Source organism: Eschrichtius robustus, chromosome 3 (assembly GCF_028021215.1).
Source record: "Eschrichtius robustus isolate mEscRob2 chromosome 3, mEscRob2.pri, whole genome shotgun sequence".
Lineage (NCBI taxonomy): Eukaryota > Metazoa > Chordata > Mammalia > Artiodactyla > Eschrichtiidae > Eschrichtius > Eschrichtius robustus.
The window spans coordinates 127,654,062-127,670,307 of record NC_090826.1 but is presented as its reverse complement, the minus strand read 5'-3'; the positions used below and the strand labels follow the sequence as shown (position 1 = coordinate 127,670,307).

The following is a 16,246-nucleotide window of genomic DNA, read 5'->3' as shown; positions in this document are numbered from 1 at the left end:
GGGGGTAAACAGCATGGGTGGAGATTGGAAAAATCTGGATCTCGTAAGTCTGTTATAAAACCAACCAGGGAAGGAAAGCAACTCAACAGAATTAACCTCTCGTGTTCAGACACAGAATCGTTTTATATTTGTCATCCATCTGTGTATACTCTTTGTCTGCTAAGAAAATAGGACAAAGGAAAAAGGTGTGTGTTTTGGGGGAGAATACTCCGTATTAGGAGGTTCTAAAGTGGGTTATCCACACCCTAGGGATTGTGCAGTATGATTCACTGCCATTTGGGGAAAATATATCAAGAATGTCTATTTGAGTTTACCTTTAATCTTTTATTTTGGTACTTTCTCTTTTTTTCCATCTATTTATTTTTGGCTGCGTTGGGTCTTCGTTGCTGCACGCGGGCTTTCTCTAGTTGCGGCGAGCAGGGGCTGCTCTTCGTTGTGGTGCACGGGCTTCTCATTGCGGTGGCTTCTCTTTGTTGAGGAGCACGGGCTCTAGGTGTGCGGGCTTCAGTAGTTGTGGCATGAGGGCTCAGTAGTTGTGGCTTGCGGGCTCAGTAGTTGTGGCGCATGGACTTAGTTGCTCCGCGGCATGTGGGATCTTCCCAGACCAGGGCTTGAACCTGTGTCCCCTGCATTGGCAGGCGGATTCTCAACCACTGCGCCACCAGGGAAGTCCTGGTCCTTTCTGTTTTGTGGGTGTTTTATAGTAGTATATGTATTTTATATATATAACATATATATACAAAATATATATTATACGTTCATATAATATATATCATGCATAAGCTACATATTTAACCTTTTTACTGGTGTGAAGTGTGTGAACAAAAACCTTTGACGATCACTTTTCTAGATGATAAAAAGAAGTTTTAAAGATGGTTGAATATTTTAGTATTTTTTAGTATTCCATTTTAATTTATCTTGACTTGGGGTCTGTATTTCTTTATTTTTTTAAAATGGTTGCACTAAGGACTTCAGTATACATAACTAACTTTTAATAGCCTACTTTTGGTTAGTATTGTACCACAGTCAAATAAAATGTAGAAGCCTTGGAATCATATAGGTGTCTCCAGCCCCCAACCCTGCCGTTCTCTGGTTACATATATATCAACTGTACGTGCACACTAGCACACAGGCATACATATACATCACACACATTGAAAATCTCACCAGGCAGTGTTAACAATATGTACTTTACGTAGGCATCTATATTTTAAATAAGAAGTAAAAAGTAACCTTCAGATTTATCCTGAGGTTTATTATTTCTGATTTCTGATGCTCTTCCTTCACTCCTGAAGATCTAAGTTTCCCTTTGATATCATTTCCTCTTCAGCTTGAAGAACTTTAACATTTTTGTAGAGCGAATCTTGTAGCAACAACTTTTCTATTTTCCATGATCAAAAATGCCTTTATTTTGCCTTCTTTCCTAAAGGATATTTTTGCTAGATACAGAATTCAGGGTTGATCTTTTTTTTTTTCTTTCATTGCTTTAAAGATAGTTCCCCTTTGTCTTTTGGACTCTGTGTTCTTATGAGAAATTAGTATCATTCAGTTTGTTATTTCTCTCCACCTGTGTTGTTTTTCTCTAGCTGCTTCCAACATTTTTTAATATATCTTTGATTTTCAGCAGTTTGATCATAATGTAGTTCTATTTATCCTATTTGGTGTTCATTGAAGTTCTTAAATCTGTAAACTTAAGTATTTGGCCAAATTTGGGAAGTTTTCAGCCATTATATTTTTTAGCCCCAATTCTCTCTTCTTTCTTTTTTGGAACTCCAATTATATGCATTAAATTTTTTGTTATCGTCACCCAGTTTTCTAAAGCTCTGATCTTTTTTTTTTAATACTTTTTCCTCTTTGTTCTTTAGATTGGTTCACATCTTCAGGTTTACTGACTCTTGCCTCTGTCATCATCATTCTGTTTTTCAGTCCATCCATTTAATTTTGTATTTGTAATATTTTATTTTTAATTTCCAAAATTTCCATTTAGTTCTTTTATGTAACATTCATGTCTCTTCTGAGAACTTCTATCTTACCACTTATCTCATAACTGTTTCCTTTACCTCCAGGGGGAATTGTTATAGTAGCTGCTTCAAATTCTTTCTGATAATTCTCTCTCTGGTCTATCTGGTGGTCAATCTTGGGGTTGATATTTGTTGGTTGTCTTTTCACGTTTTCATGGTTCTTTGTCAGTTGAGTGACTTTGGATTGCATTCTGGGCGTTTTGAATGTCCTGTTGCATAGACCTTGGTTCTGCTGTAATCCTCTGGAGAATATTGATGTTTTTTGTTTGCAGGCAGTCAGTCCCCTTGGGTTCAAGCTTCTTCTTCTTCTCCTCCTTCTTTTTTTAACTACTCTCCTACCACCCTTCCTGTGCATGGTAGTTCAAACCTTAGTTCATTTCTCAAAACTTTGCTGTGCTCGTTCGGGTCTGTCCTGTGCGTGTTTGGTTCAGGGGTTAGTCTGAGACCTGCGTAGGTATACAGATAACTAGGGCATCTCCTTTTCCCTCCCTCAGTCCTCTCTCCTCTGGGGCAGCTTCCTCATACTCAGCCCTGCTTTGGTTCTCCTGGCCAGAAGGATGGCAAGGTTTCTCTCAGAGTTTTAGCCACCTTTGCTGCACTGCTCTGCACCTGGGGACCGCCTTCAGTGCACAGCTGTGAGAAGGGACATTCCCCGAACCGGGAAACTCCCCCCAGTGGGTGACTCCCCTCCATAATCTGCGTGTTTCTGTTTGCTTTTCAGAGTCCTTAGGTAGTTGTTTTTGGCACTTGGTTAGGAGTTTATAGCAGTAATCATTGGAGATCTAGGCTCTTGGGGGGCTTACCCTCCCATAATGGAACTGGAATTCTCTGTAGAGTAATGTAAATGTTGGTAAAGTGAATACTGTCAGAGCAAGTCACGTATTCTTCTCCGCCTTTTTTGAAACTTGGTGGGGGGGGGCGGGGTAGGTGGGAGAGGTAGGGAGCTGGAAAAGACCTTGAATGTAAGAATACATTTTCTGACTTGACTACAATGTTAATGAAACTATAGTTAATCTTGTTTTGAGTCATTAACTTCACCAACTCTTCTGTTTATATTTTTAAAGCACTTGAAGACACTTCGTCACCCGTGCTTGCTAAGATTTTTATCTTGCACTGTGGAAGCAGATGGTATTCATCTTGTCACTGAGCGAGTGCAGCCTCTGGAAGTGGCTTTGGAAACATTGTCTTCTGCAGAGGTCTGTGCTGGGATCTATGACATATTGCTGGCTCTTATCTTCCTTCATGACAGAGTAAGTAACCTGGACACAGTCTGCCTCACAGGCTTTCATGTAGACCAGGGGTGGGGTGGTGGGAGGAGGCTGACGCATGGGGTAGTGCTGGTGAATTACGGTATCTGTAGAAATCATAAGTTGCTATTCTTATCAGAAGGCTTCCTGAGGGAAAACAGCATATAAGATGCTACAGACAGACAGGTGGTTTGGGGAACAGGCGACAAGTTCTCTGTCCCTGGGCAGTTATTTATAGAACTTTATTTCAGTTTACTATAGTCTCTCTAGTTTTTGATAAGTCTTTACATAAAAATAGCTACAGCTGGTATTTGTTATTAAGTCAAGATAAAGGTGTAGTAACATCGGTGCTGCTGATGGACCAACGTTCCTATTTGTTTTCAGGAGTTTTTTTTTTTTTTTTAGATTTTAAAGAAAGAAATTACCATTTCTTAGAAAGAGGCAGAGTTTTACACACCCCTTTCCATTCAAGTAGGTGGTACCAAAGAGAGAGAGCCCCTAACACTGTGGCAATGTTTGCTATGAAGGGGATAGAGTATTTTGTTTACTTCTTGTTTATTTCTTAAGGGTATTATTGAGCTACTATTTGTTAATGGAATTTACATTCTAAAGTATTAAGGCCTTTGGCAGCCCCCCTCCCCCACCCCCCCAGATTTAAAAACACCAGTTGTAAGTTAGAAGCACTTGCATTTGACTCATCTTAATGTGTTTTTAAAACATTTTCTGTTATTGGGAGACAGACTCTCCAAATATCACTTTGGATTTATCATCTCTTAAAGTATGTCTAAGATTCACATAAGTAGAATTATTAATGCCCCACTGTGGAGGAATATTTTCTTTGTTGGAGAAATGCATGAATGTGGTAAAAAGTTTGAATAGTATGAGAGTGCAGATAGGGAAAAACACGTCCCTGCCTCATCCTTGAATCCAGCGCCCTACTTCTCTCCATCGACAACCATGATGATCAGTGTGTTGGTCCAGAGATATTCCGTGTGTGTAGAAAGCAGATATCTCTGTGCTTATTCTCCTTTGCTTTTTCTCAAGCGGAAACACACCATGCATACTATTTTAAGCTTTCCTTTAAAAAATATATAACTTGGAGTGTTTTATATAAAAACGTGTACATATTTGATCTGATGGGTAGAATATTTAAAATGCACTTATCTACTGGAATAATTTCTGGTTTGGAGAAAAACATACTTCAACCCTGTTCTCGTTTTCTTCTTCCCTCTCATTTATTTGACTGTACTATTTTTTATAGTTTTAAATTTGGCTCTTCTGTTGGGGTCTGTGGGATATTTCTGGTGGTCCTTATCATTCCATTTTCCTCTTCTTCAGGCAGAATTTTTTTAATGCCTACTGACAAGATTTCAGGTGAAGTGGATCTGGGTTCGTGATAGAATGTAGGTGAGAAAGAATTTAGAGGAGAAAATTAATACAATAACCTGTGGGAGCAAAGATAAATTGTACCTTTAAAGGCATTTGAAGCATACAATGTAGGTTAAAAAGACTTGCAAATTTATGTTTAAGGACACTTGTATCTCCTGACTCCCATGGAGATGGGGTTGTGTAATATCTGTGCAGTGGCTTTTACGTCTTTATTAACCTGCCTCACCAGGCAGGGGGAGATAAGCCTTTCTGTTGTGTTTTTTCCCTTTTTTCTAACCTCATAATGTTTAAGCAGCCTCATTCAATTCGTCATTCCTTAAAGTTGTAGTTCTGTTTATTATGCCACAAGTAGGAAGACTTGCCATAATTTTTTTTTTTTTTTTTTTTTTTTTGGTAATGAGTACTTAGTTTTTTAAAACTTCTACTCAGAAAATTGGAGTGGCAGTCTTCTTTCTGTTCTTTTTTTCCAGGGACACCTCACACACAACAATGTCTGTTTATCATCTGTGTTTGTGAGTGAAGATGGGCACTGGAAGCTGGGAGGAATGGAAACAGTCTGTAAAGTTCCTCAGGCCACACCAGAGGTAAGCCAGGTGACAGGCCCTCTTTGTTATTCAGAATTTGATAGCATTTTGGTGTGTGGTTCTCCCCTAGGGACTTTCCTTCAATGTTAGTGTGATCTCAGATTCGGAGACTTGACTTTTTTGTCAATACTCATATTCATAGAATTGTGGGATTTTACTCTCCAGGGGGAGACTAGGAGTCATTTATTCTTTTCTCCTCATTCTATAGTTGAGGAATCAGACTGAAAGAGGTAGAGTGGCTTAGTCAAATTTTTAATTAAATGCCCGTCCTCTGTGCTCCTGTAGTAGCCTGTACTTAATTTTCCCATTGAATGTTTAATGTTGAAATTACCTTCATGTGTCTGTCTTCTTTACTAGTGGTTGAGCTTCTTGAGGGTGATAGTCTCGTATACTTATCTTTATATATCCACCTAGAATAGTGCCTGGCACATATTAGGTACATTAGAAATGTTCATTGAACAATCGTTCAAGTTGTCCAGAGTCATACGTCATGTCTCAAGAGCTGGCATCAGGAGCTGTGCATCTCAGCTCCTCCTAGTGGGCTGTATTGTTGCTGCCTGTGGTACTTCTTGAACAGTAATTTTGTCTGACAGTGATCTACATACTCCCCTCCTGGGTTGAGCAACCTTGCTATTCTCTGTTTTGTTTCCTGTTTTCACCATCTTGCATGTTGCCACTAGACTTAACTCTTTTTAAAACAGAAAAACCACTCCCATCATAATTTCCCTATTGACAGGGTGACTCCCTGACTTCCTGGCTCGGCCTAATTTCCCTTGTCCCCTTGTGTGCAGCTTCCACACGGGGGCCTTGTTGCATGTGCACCTTCAGGGGCTCTGGCTCAATTCAAATGCTCCTTCCACCACGAAGACATTCCTTTATTATTTCTGCCCCTGTTGATCACTTTCTTCTCAGAAGTCAGCTTCCATCTAATTAGTATACCAGGACATAATTCTTCCTGTGGGGTTCATCCCAGATTCTTTACCATGGCATACAAGGCCCTTCACAGTCTCCTCCCCAGCCTACCTTTAGCTCCGTATACCACTCAGTTATTGAGCTACCCTCCGCTTGCATCCTGTTCCACGCAGCTCAGCTGTGTTCTCATGGGTGGTCCTCCTTCACCCTCTTCTTTCTTTGTGTGCCTTCTTTCTTTCTGTTGCTGGGATGCCTTTCTTCCCCTGGGTTCTCTGCAGGATGTAAGATTGGGCTGACGCCTAGCTGAAGTCTAGATCTGGCTAAGTCTCCTCTTTATGAAGCCCTCCCCAAGGCGTTCCCTACCCAACAAGAGTAGTTCCCTCCTGGGCTTCCATGGCACTCAGCCAGCACACGTTATCGAAGTTCTTAGTTTACGTTCTAGGTTGTGAGCACCTGGCTGGGGGCGGGGATTTATTGCATTCATTTTGTATTCCTGGTGCCCTAAATGGCGCTTGGGACATATAAGCTCTTGAAAAATAATCTTTGAATCAGTGAATGAATGTACTTGTTCTGTGGATGTTGGCTTTGTCTCTGTAGTTTATAAGGTCCTCATATATCTCATGTGACAGCAAACCTTATGATTGACTTGACTCAGTGAGCAGATTAATGATAGATTTGTTCTCCGCTAGAGAAGGCTTTTATTTGTTAATATCTATGCAGGATGAGAAAGAAGTATTTCTAATTCCCTTATAAGGAAATCAGTTACAGAGATGCCTCTGAACACCAGAGGGTTTCTGTTAAACCAGCTGAAGGGGAAAGGAAAGGGAACTGATAATTTATTTTCCACTAAGCCTTGTGCCATGCCAGGTACTGTGTCTACATTTTTTAGTTATCAAGATTTTAAATTTATGCATTTAATGTGTGGCATTGGTTTGAAGGTTTCATTGCTGCTGTTTCCATTGCTCTTTGCTTTTGTAACTTAATGTAAGAGATTGGTTCACCAAACATATGCTTGAATTACTTTCCTTAATTTATTTCTCTGTCTAGTTTCTGAGGAGTATTCGGTCAGTAAGGGACCCAGCATCTATCCCTCCTGAAGAGATGGTAAGAGGATACGCTTCAGATGTAATGAAGGCTTCTTTGTGTAACTGAGTATGAAACTTTAAAAAAACCTTTCCTCTGCCCACCTCTTTCTTTGCTAAGTTATAGACGCCTCATAATTCCTCTGGCCTTGAAGGCTTCTAAGATTTATTGTATCATCACAGCAGAAAGCCTTTTTCTTGACACTCAGCTTACATTTTTAGGTCATATAGACACCCGTGATAGTGCTTAAAGATAAGCGGTACCTCAGTGAGCAGGGTTGGCGCTTCATAGCTATTTCATGGTAAGTCTTTGTACATTATTGGAAGCCATGAGAGCTGAGGAAGCAAGACCCGAGCCCTTTTCTGTGCTTCACCCAACCAGTCATCTGCCTATCTGGCCATTAGTTGGGATTCCAAGATGTAAGGAAGAGCAATTATTAATATTATGGTGCTGGTAAAGAAAGAGTGTATTTACCAGTAAATTCAAAAGCAGCTGCTTTCTCTAAATTTGTTCTTAACCACTATAGACGTTGACCCCCGAAGACGTATTTAGTGTGCTTTACAGGAAATACAAACCCAACTATAAACTTAAGTATAAACCTAAGACTTGAAATAACTCAGGTTTATTCAAATCAGTACTATGTATATATATACATAGTTTTTCAAACTGATGATTTGTGGGTTTTGAATCAATTTAGGGGTCCTGACCAGCATTTTAAGGGAGAAAAAGAAAGGAATAAAATAGAAAATATCATTGGACATCTTGGGTAGTAAAGCTAAGTACTGTTTTATGAAATTTTTGTTTCTGATATGTATTTATACATGTATATGCATATGTTGATAATGATAATTATGATAATTTTTTTTCTCTGGTTTGCAGTCAAAAATATTTTTGAAAGCCACAGACATATATTCTGACCTTTTTTTCTTTTTGCCCTTGTTTGATATTATTAGTATCTTTGATAAATTCTATTCACTAATAGTTTTAAGAGCCTATAAATTTGTGTGTGGTAATATGTAGTGAGCTTTGAGTATAATGAAAATGGGAGAAAGTGCTTCAGAGAAAAGTAGAAATGGTTTGTAAAGCAGATCCTCTGGTTTTAATGGTCTTTACTGCTTTTAGTTTCCAGAATTCACAACTCTGCCAGAGTCACACGGACATGCTCGGGATGCGTATTCTTTTGGGACATTGGTGGAAAGTTTGCTCACAATCTTAAGTGAACAGGGTGAGTTGGAGTTACGCTACTGCATCCACAGAATAAGTAGGAAAATCATCCATGGCTTGTTCTGTGTGTATTCAAAGCACTGCAGTCTTTGATCATAGTAAGGAGCTGTTGCTTACCAAGTAAGTTGTTTAGGGCAGATCCTCATAGCAGTGAGGGAAGAAGCTTTGGGTTTCTTTACTTTGCATAGTTAAAAGAATTCTAAGTAGGAAGCACTTTGAACTATGGCTATGAATATCATATGTTATTATCTTATTAATTGGTATTTATGGTCTAAAGACGATTCCTTATCAAGCCAGCCACTAAGTAAGTGAATGCTGTTATTGATGTATATGTAATGATCTGAAGAGCAGAGGAAGATTCAAAGTTTTTTATTAATTTCTAAATCAAGATTAACGTTTCTTTATCTTTATTTTTTCAAAGTCCTTTTGATTTTTTTCTTCGTGATTTCATTTACTCATACTTTTTTCTTTTGTTGGCCCTCAAAGCCCAGGCCACTGAACCCATAGGTCTCTTCTGAGCTCTCTGGCGGCATGCTTGGCAGCCTGCTTCACTCTCCTCCAGCCACGCCAGGCCTTCAGTCGTCCACCCTTTAAGTGTACTGGGGTCCATGTCCCATTAGGCCCCTTACCGGCCTGTATCTCACATTGCCGCAGCTCTGACGCAGTTTCTTCTTCCCGGTTCACGTGGTGCTCTGCAGTCACAAGCACCATTCACCTGTCAGCTCTGCGTTGTCCCAGCCTAAACACTTGAGAATTAAACCCTAAGGCGTTCTTGGTGGATGACGAACTCACTGTTCTTCACTGTGTCTAGAATGGTGGCAATTATGTACCACCCCCGAGAGAATTGAAAATATAGTCATTCAGATAACTTCCTGTGTTCTGTGGGTGAGGAGACTTGGTTGAAAAGGCCCTCAAACCTGCCGCTTATTAAACCTCCTCCTCTGGGCCTGAGCTGAGTTAAACTGACAGTCGGGAAATGAGAGGGCTTCCAAGGGGAGGCACGTGAGCAGGGGCTTGGATGTGTTGGCAGGACAATTTTCTACACCTGCCAAGGAGTTTGGCTTCAGGCAAGCAGGAAGCTGTTCAGCAACAGCCAGGGCTTTGTTTGTTTGGGCTTTTACAGGTTGGTTTTTGCTCTCGTCAGTCTCCAGCTATAGAGGTCCTGAAAAGAGGGAGACGGCCTTGGAAACTAACTGTCGCTCTGGATTTCAGTTTCAGCGGATGTTCTCTCCAGCTTTCAGCAGACCTTGCACTCAACCCTGCTGCATCCTACTCCAAACTGTCGGCCAGCGCTCCACACCCTCCTGTCCCACGACTTCTTCAGGTGAGGGCGCCCGGGGTGACACGCTGGCTGCTCCCCGCCGATGCCTGCCTGCTCTCTTGCGGGTTATGCGCCAGCGCTGGGTTTTGGAGGACCAAATGATGCGGTCCCTTTCACTGCTCTTGCTGTCCTTCATTATTAGAAGACAGTGAATCATGTCCACCTGGGAAAACAGAGGGAGAAATCAGGTTGCCTCTCAGGTTCCTATCACAGATAGGAAGTTTTCGAACTCCTTGATTGTCAGGGAGGGCCTGGGTCTAGAAACTATAGCTGGATTACTTAGGGCTTCTGAATGGGAAGAAGCTAGGCTGTGTCCAGTGGTTTACAGTTGGAAGTTAATTGAGGAACTTAATAAACACGGCCTCTCCTTTTTGCTGCCATTGTGATATGAGTCTGTTATTGTTGAATTTTACTTGGGCGGGGGGGGGTGTGGAAATGAGCTGATTTTTCTTCAGGCAGAAGATTGTTTTCTTTGTTTAGTGATACGTGATGGAAGAGCAAAGAAGTCAATTTAGAGGGAGGGCACAGTGTAGCTGTTAATACTGTCGCTGGATTCAGAGGTGTTTTTGAACCTCTCTTCCAGGTTAGTTTTAATTATGTGTCCTTTATTTTTTAATTTCCATGACTGCAGAACTTCTGCACAGGTTAACTCCACATTCATGACTTTTATTAGCAAAATCAATTTTATGTCAGTTGTGAAACTAAAAATCCTATGTGTTTGCAGGCGGAAAGCCTGAGAGAAACCAGAGTGAAGGGAAAGCTAATGTTATCCCTGGAGGGGAACAGTTACCTCTAAGGATGGGGAGGGGGTATATTATTAAACAAGGCAGAGAGGGTATTTTCCTTGTAGTTACAATGGTTTTGTCACTTATGCTCCAGGGAAACTGTTCAAACCTTTCCCATTATGAGTCTTTTAACCAAGGTATTTCCATGTCTTTTTGGGTGATTCATAGTGATACTTTATTTATCTTGGTACAGAATGTCTACAAAGAAGAATCCTTTACAGTAAATAGATGCTCTCATTACTATGTGTGATAAGAGTTCTTTAGTAAGAATTGTGTATTAAACAGAGACGGGAGAGGGAAGCCAAAACCACACACCGGCTCCCTCTCCCCCAAATCTGATTGTTACACGTGAGGGGAAAGCCCTGCCAGAGGCGGCAGCAGGAGGAGGGCCAGCAGTTCCCGCTGAGGCAGCCGAGCCAATCTGATTACACTTCAGTTAAGGCATTTGTGCTTTTTCTCTGCCGCTGAGCCAGAGGGAGACAGGTGTCAATGTGAGGAGTGGAGACCCAGGAGGTCAGCTGTCCTGGCGGGGGCCGCAGGCTGCTGCTGAAGCCTCCTTTCCAGGGGCGACGTTCGCTTGGAGCTGAGTGGCCTCGGGACTCTCTGGAGACCCTGCAGGAAACTGACCACTCCTCTCACCCTCTTCCCTGCCTGGCTGCAAAAGTGACCAGACAACTACAGCAGGAGAACTGAGAAGATCCCTATGACTTGTACCAGAAATTCCTCTTTCCCCAACCCTTTTTAATAGTTTTCACCAAAGGAGACTTGAAAATCAGCAACTATTTTGTAATGGTAATACCATTTCTCCCAGGATAGTTCATGTAACCACATCCTATTACAACAAAAAGTTTGGATGATTATGATGATGATTGAAACCGCAGTGTTTGTTAGCGTTTGTGTACGCACATGTGTGTGTGGTTAAGTGTGTATCCCCTTGACAGATCTCTTTGATATTCTTAAAATATTAAGTTCCCTGTGGACTTGTTCCATAGTATTTGTCTTACAAGCTACTTAGTTATAATAGAATCTTCCAAGTGGCACAGGGGAATGTTTCTTTGTTGAATATTATTGTGGTGTGGTCTGTGGTTATGGCTTCAATATTTGACACGCCATCTTTAATCTGTTGTCCTGCATTTTTTTTTTTTTTTTTTGGCATTTAGGAATGATTTTCTAGAAGTTGTGAATTTCTTGAAAAGTTTAACATTGAAGAGTGAAGAGGAAAAAGCTGAATTTTTCAAGTAAGTTTAGAAAATTCAGGCCTTAAAATTCCGTAACTTGGAATCCAAGTCCATGTAATCACTTCAGGTGTCCTAGAGAGAATGAGTCAGACATTTGTTTTCTTAAAGTTTAGTGACATTTCCTATACGTCAGGCTCTTTTCTAGGCCCTGAGATGGATAGGTCTGGTGAGGGAAACAGATACAGACTGATAACTCTTAAACAGTGATGGAGCTTGAGGCGGGGGGGGGGGGGGGGGGGGGGGGGAGGGGTCGTCCTGAGAACAACAGAGGATGGGGGAGAAGGAGGTTAGAGAAGAGGTATTCTAGGCAGAGGAGCAACATGAACCGGTGCACAGAGGCAAGACACAGTATGTCTTGTGCAAGGAATGATGAGCACTTGGGTCCTGCTGGAGGGCAAGGGGTGGGCACCCTTGGACGTGGCAGTTAGGAGTATTGACACTACTGGTAAGCAGTGGACTTCAGGCCTTGAAACCACCAAAGGAGTGAAAACGGGCTGTGAGATGGCTGTCTCCTCTTGGGTGGATCACTCTGTTTGCTATGGAGGGCACAGGTTTATTTCACATAAGACTTGGATCGGTTGGTAGACTGCGGTAGGCCAGGTAGTAGATGTGAGGCCTCATGTAAGGGCAGTGATGGTACAGTGAAGAAGACACCGATAAGAAATATTAAAACAGACCGACAAGCCTTAGTGATTATCACCAAAAGAGTTAGAGAATACTGGAGGAGAGAACCTTCATGCAGGGAAAATGAAGAATTTGGCATTCAGTGTGTTGGTCTGAAGTGTCTGTGGGACTTCAGCTAGAGATGTACGTGGGCATGTGGGCAGATGGGTCTGAAGCTCAGGAGAGAGGTCTTAAGCTGATGAGCTAGAGGCGAATGTGAGGCTTCGTCAGCCTGTAGTTGGTGACATTGTCCCATAGAAAGTGGGTAGCATGAAAAGGACAGTGGCCCAAATGTAACCCTGGGGCACCCAACCTTGTAAGGGGGCCAGTGGGGAGGGAGTGGCTGATGAATGAGGCAGAAGCAGTGGTTGGAGGAGGTTGAGAGAGAGCCAGGAATGCTGGTATTCCAAAGGAGTAGAAAATTTCAGAAAGATAGGAGCAGTCAACAGATAACCTGTTCACTTAGCAGTCAGGAGAGCACTGATGACCTTGTCTTGGAGCTGTTTCAGCAGAGCGAATCAAACTGCAGTGAATTGAGAAGTGGGTGGAAGGTGAGAAAGTGGACTTTGGGTAAAATCTCCTGAAAAGCTCGGAGAAGAGGAACATAGAATTGCTAAAGAGTTGCTAATGGAGTCAAGGAAGGATTTTTTTTTTTTCTTTTTAACAAGGATGTTTTTAAAGGCTGGAAGAGACTGGAGCATGTTTGTAGGCTGAGGGGATGGAGCTGGTGGGGGAGTGAGGGAGGAGTTGAAGATGCAGTTGTGTTGGGGGGCTGTCGGTGCATGGCCCTGGGGGAGAAGGGGGTGTTGGGGCAGTGGCTCAGTGGGGGTGACCTTCAGTAAGAGGAAGCCCTCGCATCCATGGAACCTGGAAAGGAGCCGGGAGTGAGTTTGGGTGTGGACCCGTTTGCCGATAGTGGCCGAGGGGCTTGCAGGAGATAAAGCATGGTGGGGCCTGTTTCCCGATTAAGGAGGAGGCAGGATTACCTGCTCAGGGTGATTGTATATTGGCGTGTTACTACTGCTTACACCTGATATCTGTGTATTTCCTAAGTGCTTGTACATAGCTTGTTTTAATAAGTTGAGTAACAAAAGCTAGTATTTTGTTTACCATGGAATCTTTAGATAATGTAATATCCTACATCCTTTAAACTTGAGAAAGTACCGTTTATTGACTAAAAAGCCTCTGGCTTATTAGCGGGGAAAGAAGACACTCTTGCCATTAATGAGGGGCCGTTTGTTGAAAAAATTTTCCTAGCTTGGATTGGAGGTTGTGTATGTACTGACTAGCTGGCCTTGCCTCACACCTTCTGTGTTTTTCTTAAATACCTGGGGACTGACCTAGCTACAGTTTCTCTAGCTGCATTTCAGATTGATCACTTTGATGGAAGTGGAATAAAGCTGCGTGTGTCTAAACTGTACAAGTGAGTTGATAACAGTCACAGCCAATTTCCCGGGCTTTCCTTCTTTGCCCTCAGGTTCCTCCTGGACAGAGTCAGCTGCCTGTCAGAGGAATTAATAGCTTCACGGCTGGTGCCTCTTCTGCTTAATCAGTTGGTGTTTGCAGAGCCAGTAGCTGTTAAGAGTTTTCTTCCCTACCTCCTTGGCCCCAAAAAAGGTGAATTTTTTTCAAAGTATTATTGGTAATTACGGAGTTTGGGAGTTATTAGTCCGTATTTGAGCAGCGCTAGATTATTTCATGGTAATCCGAACCACCTGGGGAGCTTTTTAAAAATTTGCCTGTGCCTGATCCACTGGTTCTGGGGCAGAGCAAGGATGGGTAAATGTGTATTTTGAAAGGTGTCCAAATGATTCTGATGCATGTCTCTGTTCAATAACCTACCATAACTACTAGGAAGGAGAGGACTGTCGGCACCAACTCTTGCTGTAGCATTTAACACACTTCCTGGCTTGCGGATAAAATTGCAACAATCATATCCGTTGAATCTAGTATATGGAATTCCTCATTGATTAGATGTAAATATATAAAGAGCTGTCGACTCAGGATTCTATTAGAACATGAGGTTTCTATGTAAATAGTACATTAAGTATGATAAGAGTATTTCAGAAGCACTTCTACAAGGTGGAGTGTGATTAAGACAGTTAAGCCTTGAGTAATTTGGGGTCAAAAGAAGCACTTCCCTTTGGTTTGGGACGTAAGAATTTAGAAGAGCACTTGGAACGTGTGTGAAGCTCTGGGCTCAGTTTCTGCGCCGGGCTTCGTGCTGCTTTCACCGAAATGACGAGTTGTTTTTCCCTCTGACCTGGGGAGAAGACGGTGCGAGGGGAGGAGCCCCCCGCCTGCTCTCGCCAGCGCTGTTCCAGGCGCGGGTGATCCCTGTGCTGCTGCGGCTGTTTGAGGTGCACGAGGAGCACGTGCGGACGGTGCTGCTGTCTCACCTGGAGGCCTACGTGGAGCACTTCACCCAGGAGCAGCTGAAGAAAGTCATCCTGCCCCAGGTAGGGGCGGGGCGGGGCGCCGGGCCCACAGCGCTGTCCAGGGGAGGAGGCGGGGCCGGGGGCCGCCGCGGGTGCTGGGGGCCGGGGAGCTGGAAGGGAGGGGGGCTTTGGAGCGTCTGGGGAACAGCTGAGAAGGCCTGAGGCAGAACTTCAGTTTAAGCGCCTCCTGGGATCCAAAGGGCAGGAATTAAAGTTGCATTTCCAGGCCAGTCACACAGGCAAATCAGTTAAACTAACATATTTGGTTTTCACCTGTTTATAACCTGAAAAACTATAATAATTCTGTTTGCTAATTCTTTGGGGGAAAACGAACGAGATTCGTTTGTGGGATGCTTTGTGAACATAAACTGCAAGTGTCATAATTAAATTACTGTAAGATAATTAAATTATAACTGAGAGGAACAGGAGATGATTCCTGTCAGTGGTTTTCAGCCTGTCAGTCAGCCAACAGGGGGCCTGTTAGATTTGCCCGCGCCAGGGCTCCAGGTCTGTATCGGTTTTCTGTAACTGATGTAACAAAATTACCACAAACTGCATGGCTTAAAACAAGAGAAATCTATTCTCTTATGGTTCTGGAGGCCAGAAATCCAAAATGAGGGTGTCAGCAGGGCTCCCTCTGAAGGCTCTAGGGGAGAATCCTTCCTTGCCTTCTTCCCAGCTTCTGGTAGCCCTTTAGCGTTTCTTGGCTTGTAGCTCTGTCACTCCAATTTCTGCTTCCGTTGTCACATGGCCTTTTTATAAGGACACCAGTCATTGGATTTAACCCAGTATGATGCATTTCAAGGTCACATTCTGGGTGTACATGAATTTTTGAAAGACGCTGTTCAACTCAGTCAGTACAAGGTTTTAAAAGATTTTATCGGTCACGTGGTATTTTTCAAATAACTTGTTTTTCTATGAGATTAATTTATTTACAAATTATAAGGCCTGGTTTTATGCCAGTTCTTGTGCTTAGGTACTGGGGCCCTAGAGGTATGTAACACACTTCCTGCTTTCAAGGAGAGAGTAGATCGGAGATAATAGATGTTTGTTGTCTGTGTAGCAAATCACCCCAAAACTTAGTGCCTTAAAATGACAATCATTTTATTAATTCTCACTATTCTTTGGATTGGTTGGGCTCAGCTTGGGGGTTCTGTTGTTCCACATGATGTCAGCTGAGGCAGCAGTCATCTGGGGCCCCATAACACATCCAGAACAGCTCCTTGGCACCTTGGAGGGGAAGGTTGAAAGGTGGGCTTACCTGGGACGTCGGGACAGCTGGGGCTCCCTCTCCATAAAGTCTCAGGACATTTCAGGGCCCCTATTCCCCCATGTGACTTC

General features: G+C 42.6%; 1 protein-coding gene across 4 annotated transcripts in view; it reads left to right on the top strand.

Moving 5' to 3' along the window:
• Positions 1-16,246, top strand: part of SCYL3 (SCY1 like pseudokinase 3) — a 39,877-nt gene that overhangs the window by 11,615 nt on the left and 12,016 nt on the right. For all 4 annotated transcript variants that reach the window (XM_068541220.1, XM_068541222.1, XM_068541221.1 and 1 more), the window contains exons 3-10: positions 3,086-3,271; positions 5,128-5,241; positions 7,201-7,257; positions 8,359-8,461; positions 9,673-9,784; positions 11,727-11,804; positions 13,945-14,084; positions 14,742-14,926. In XM_068541220.1, coding sequence (XP_068397321.1) covers positions 3,086-3,271; positions 5,128-5,241; positions 7,201-7,257; positions 8,359-8,461; positions 9,673-9,784; positions 11,727-11,804; positions 13,945-14,084; positions 14,742-14,926 — 975 coding nt within the window. The remainder of the gene's footprint in view (positions 1-3,085; positions 3,272-5,127; positions 5,242-7,200; positions 7,258-8,358; positions 8,462-9,672; positions 9,785-11,726; positions 11,805-13,944; positions 14,085-14,741; positions 14,927-16,246) is intronic.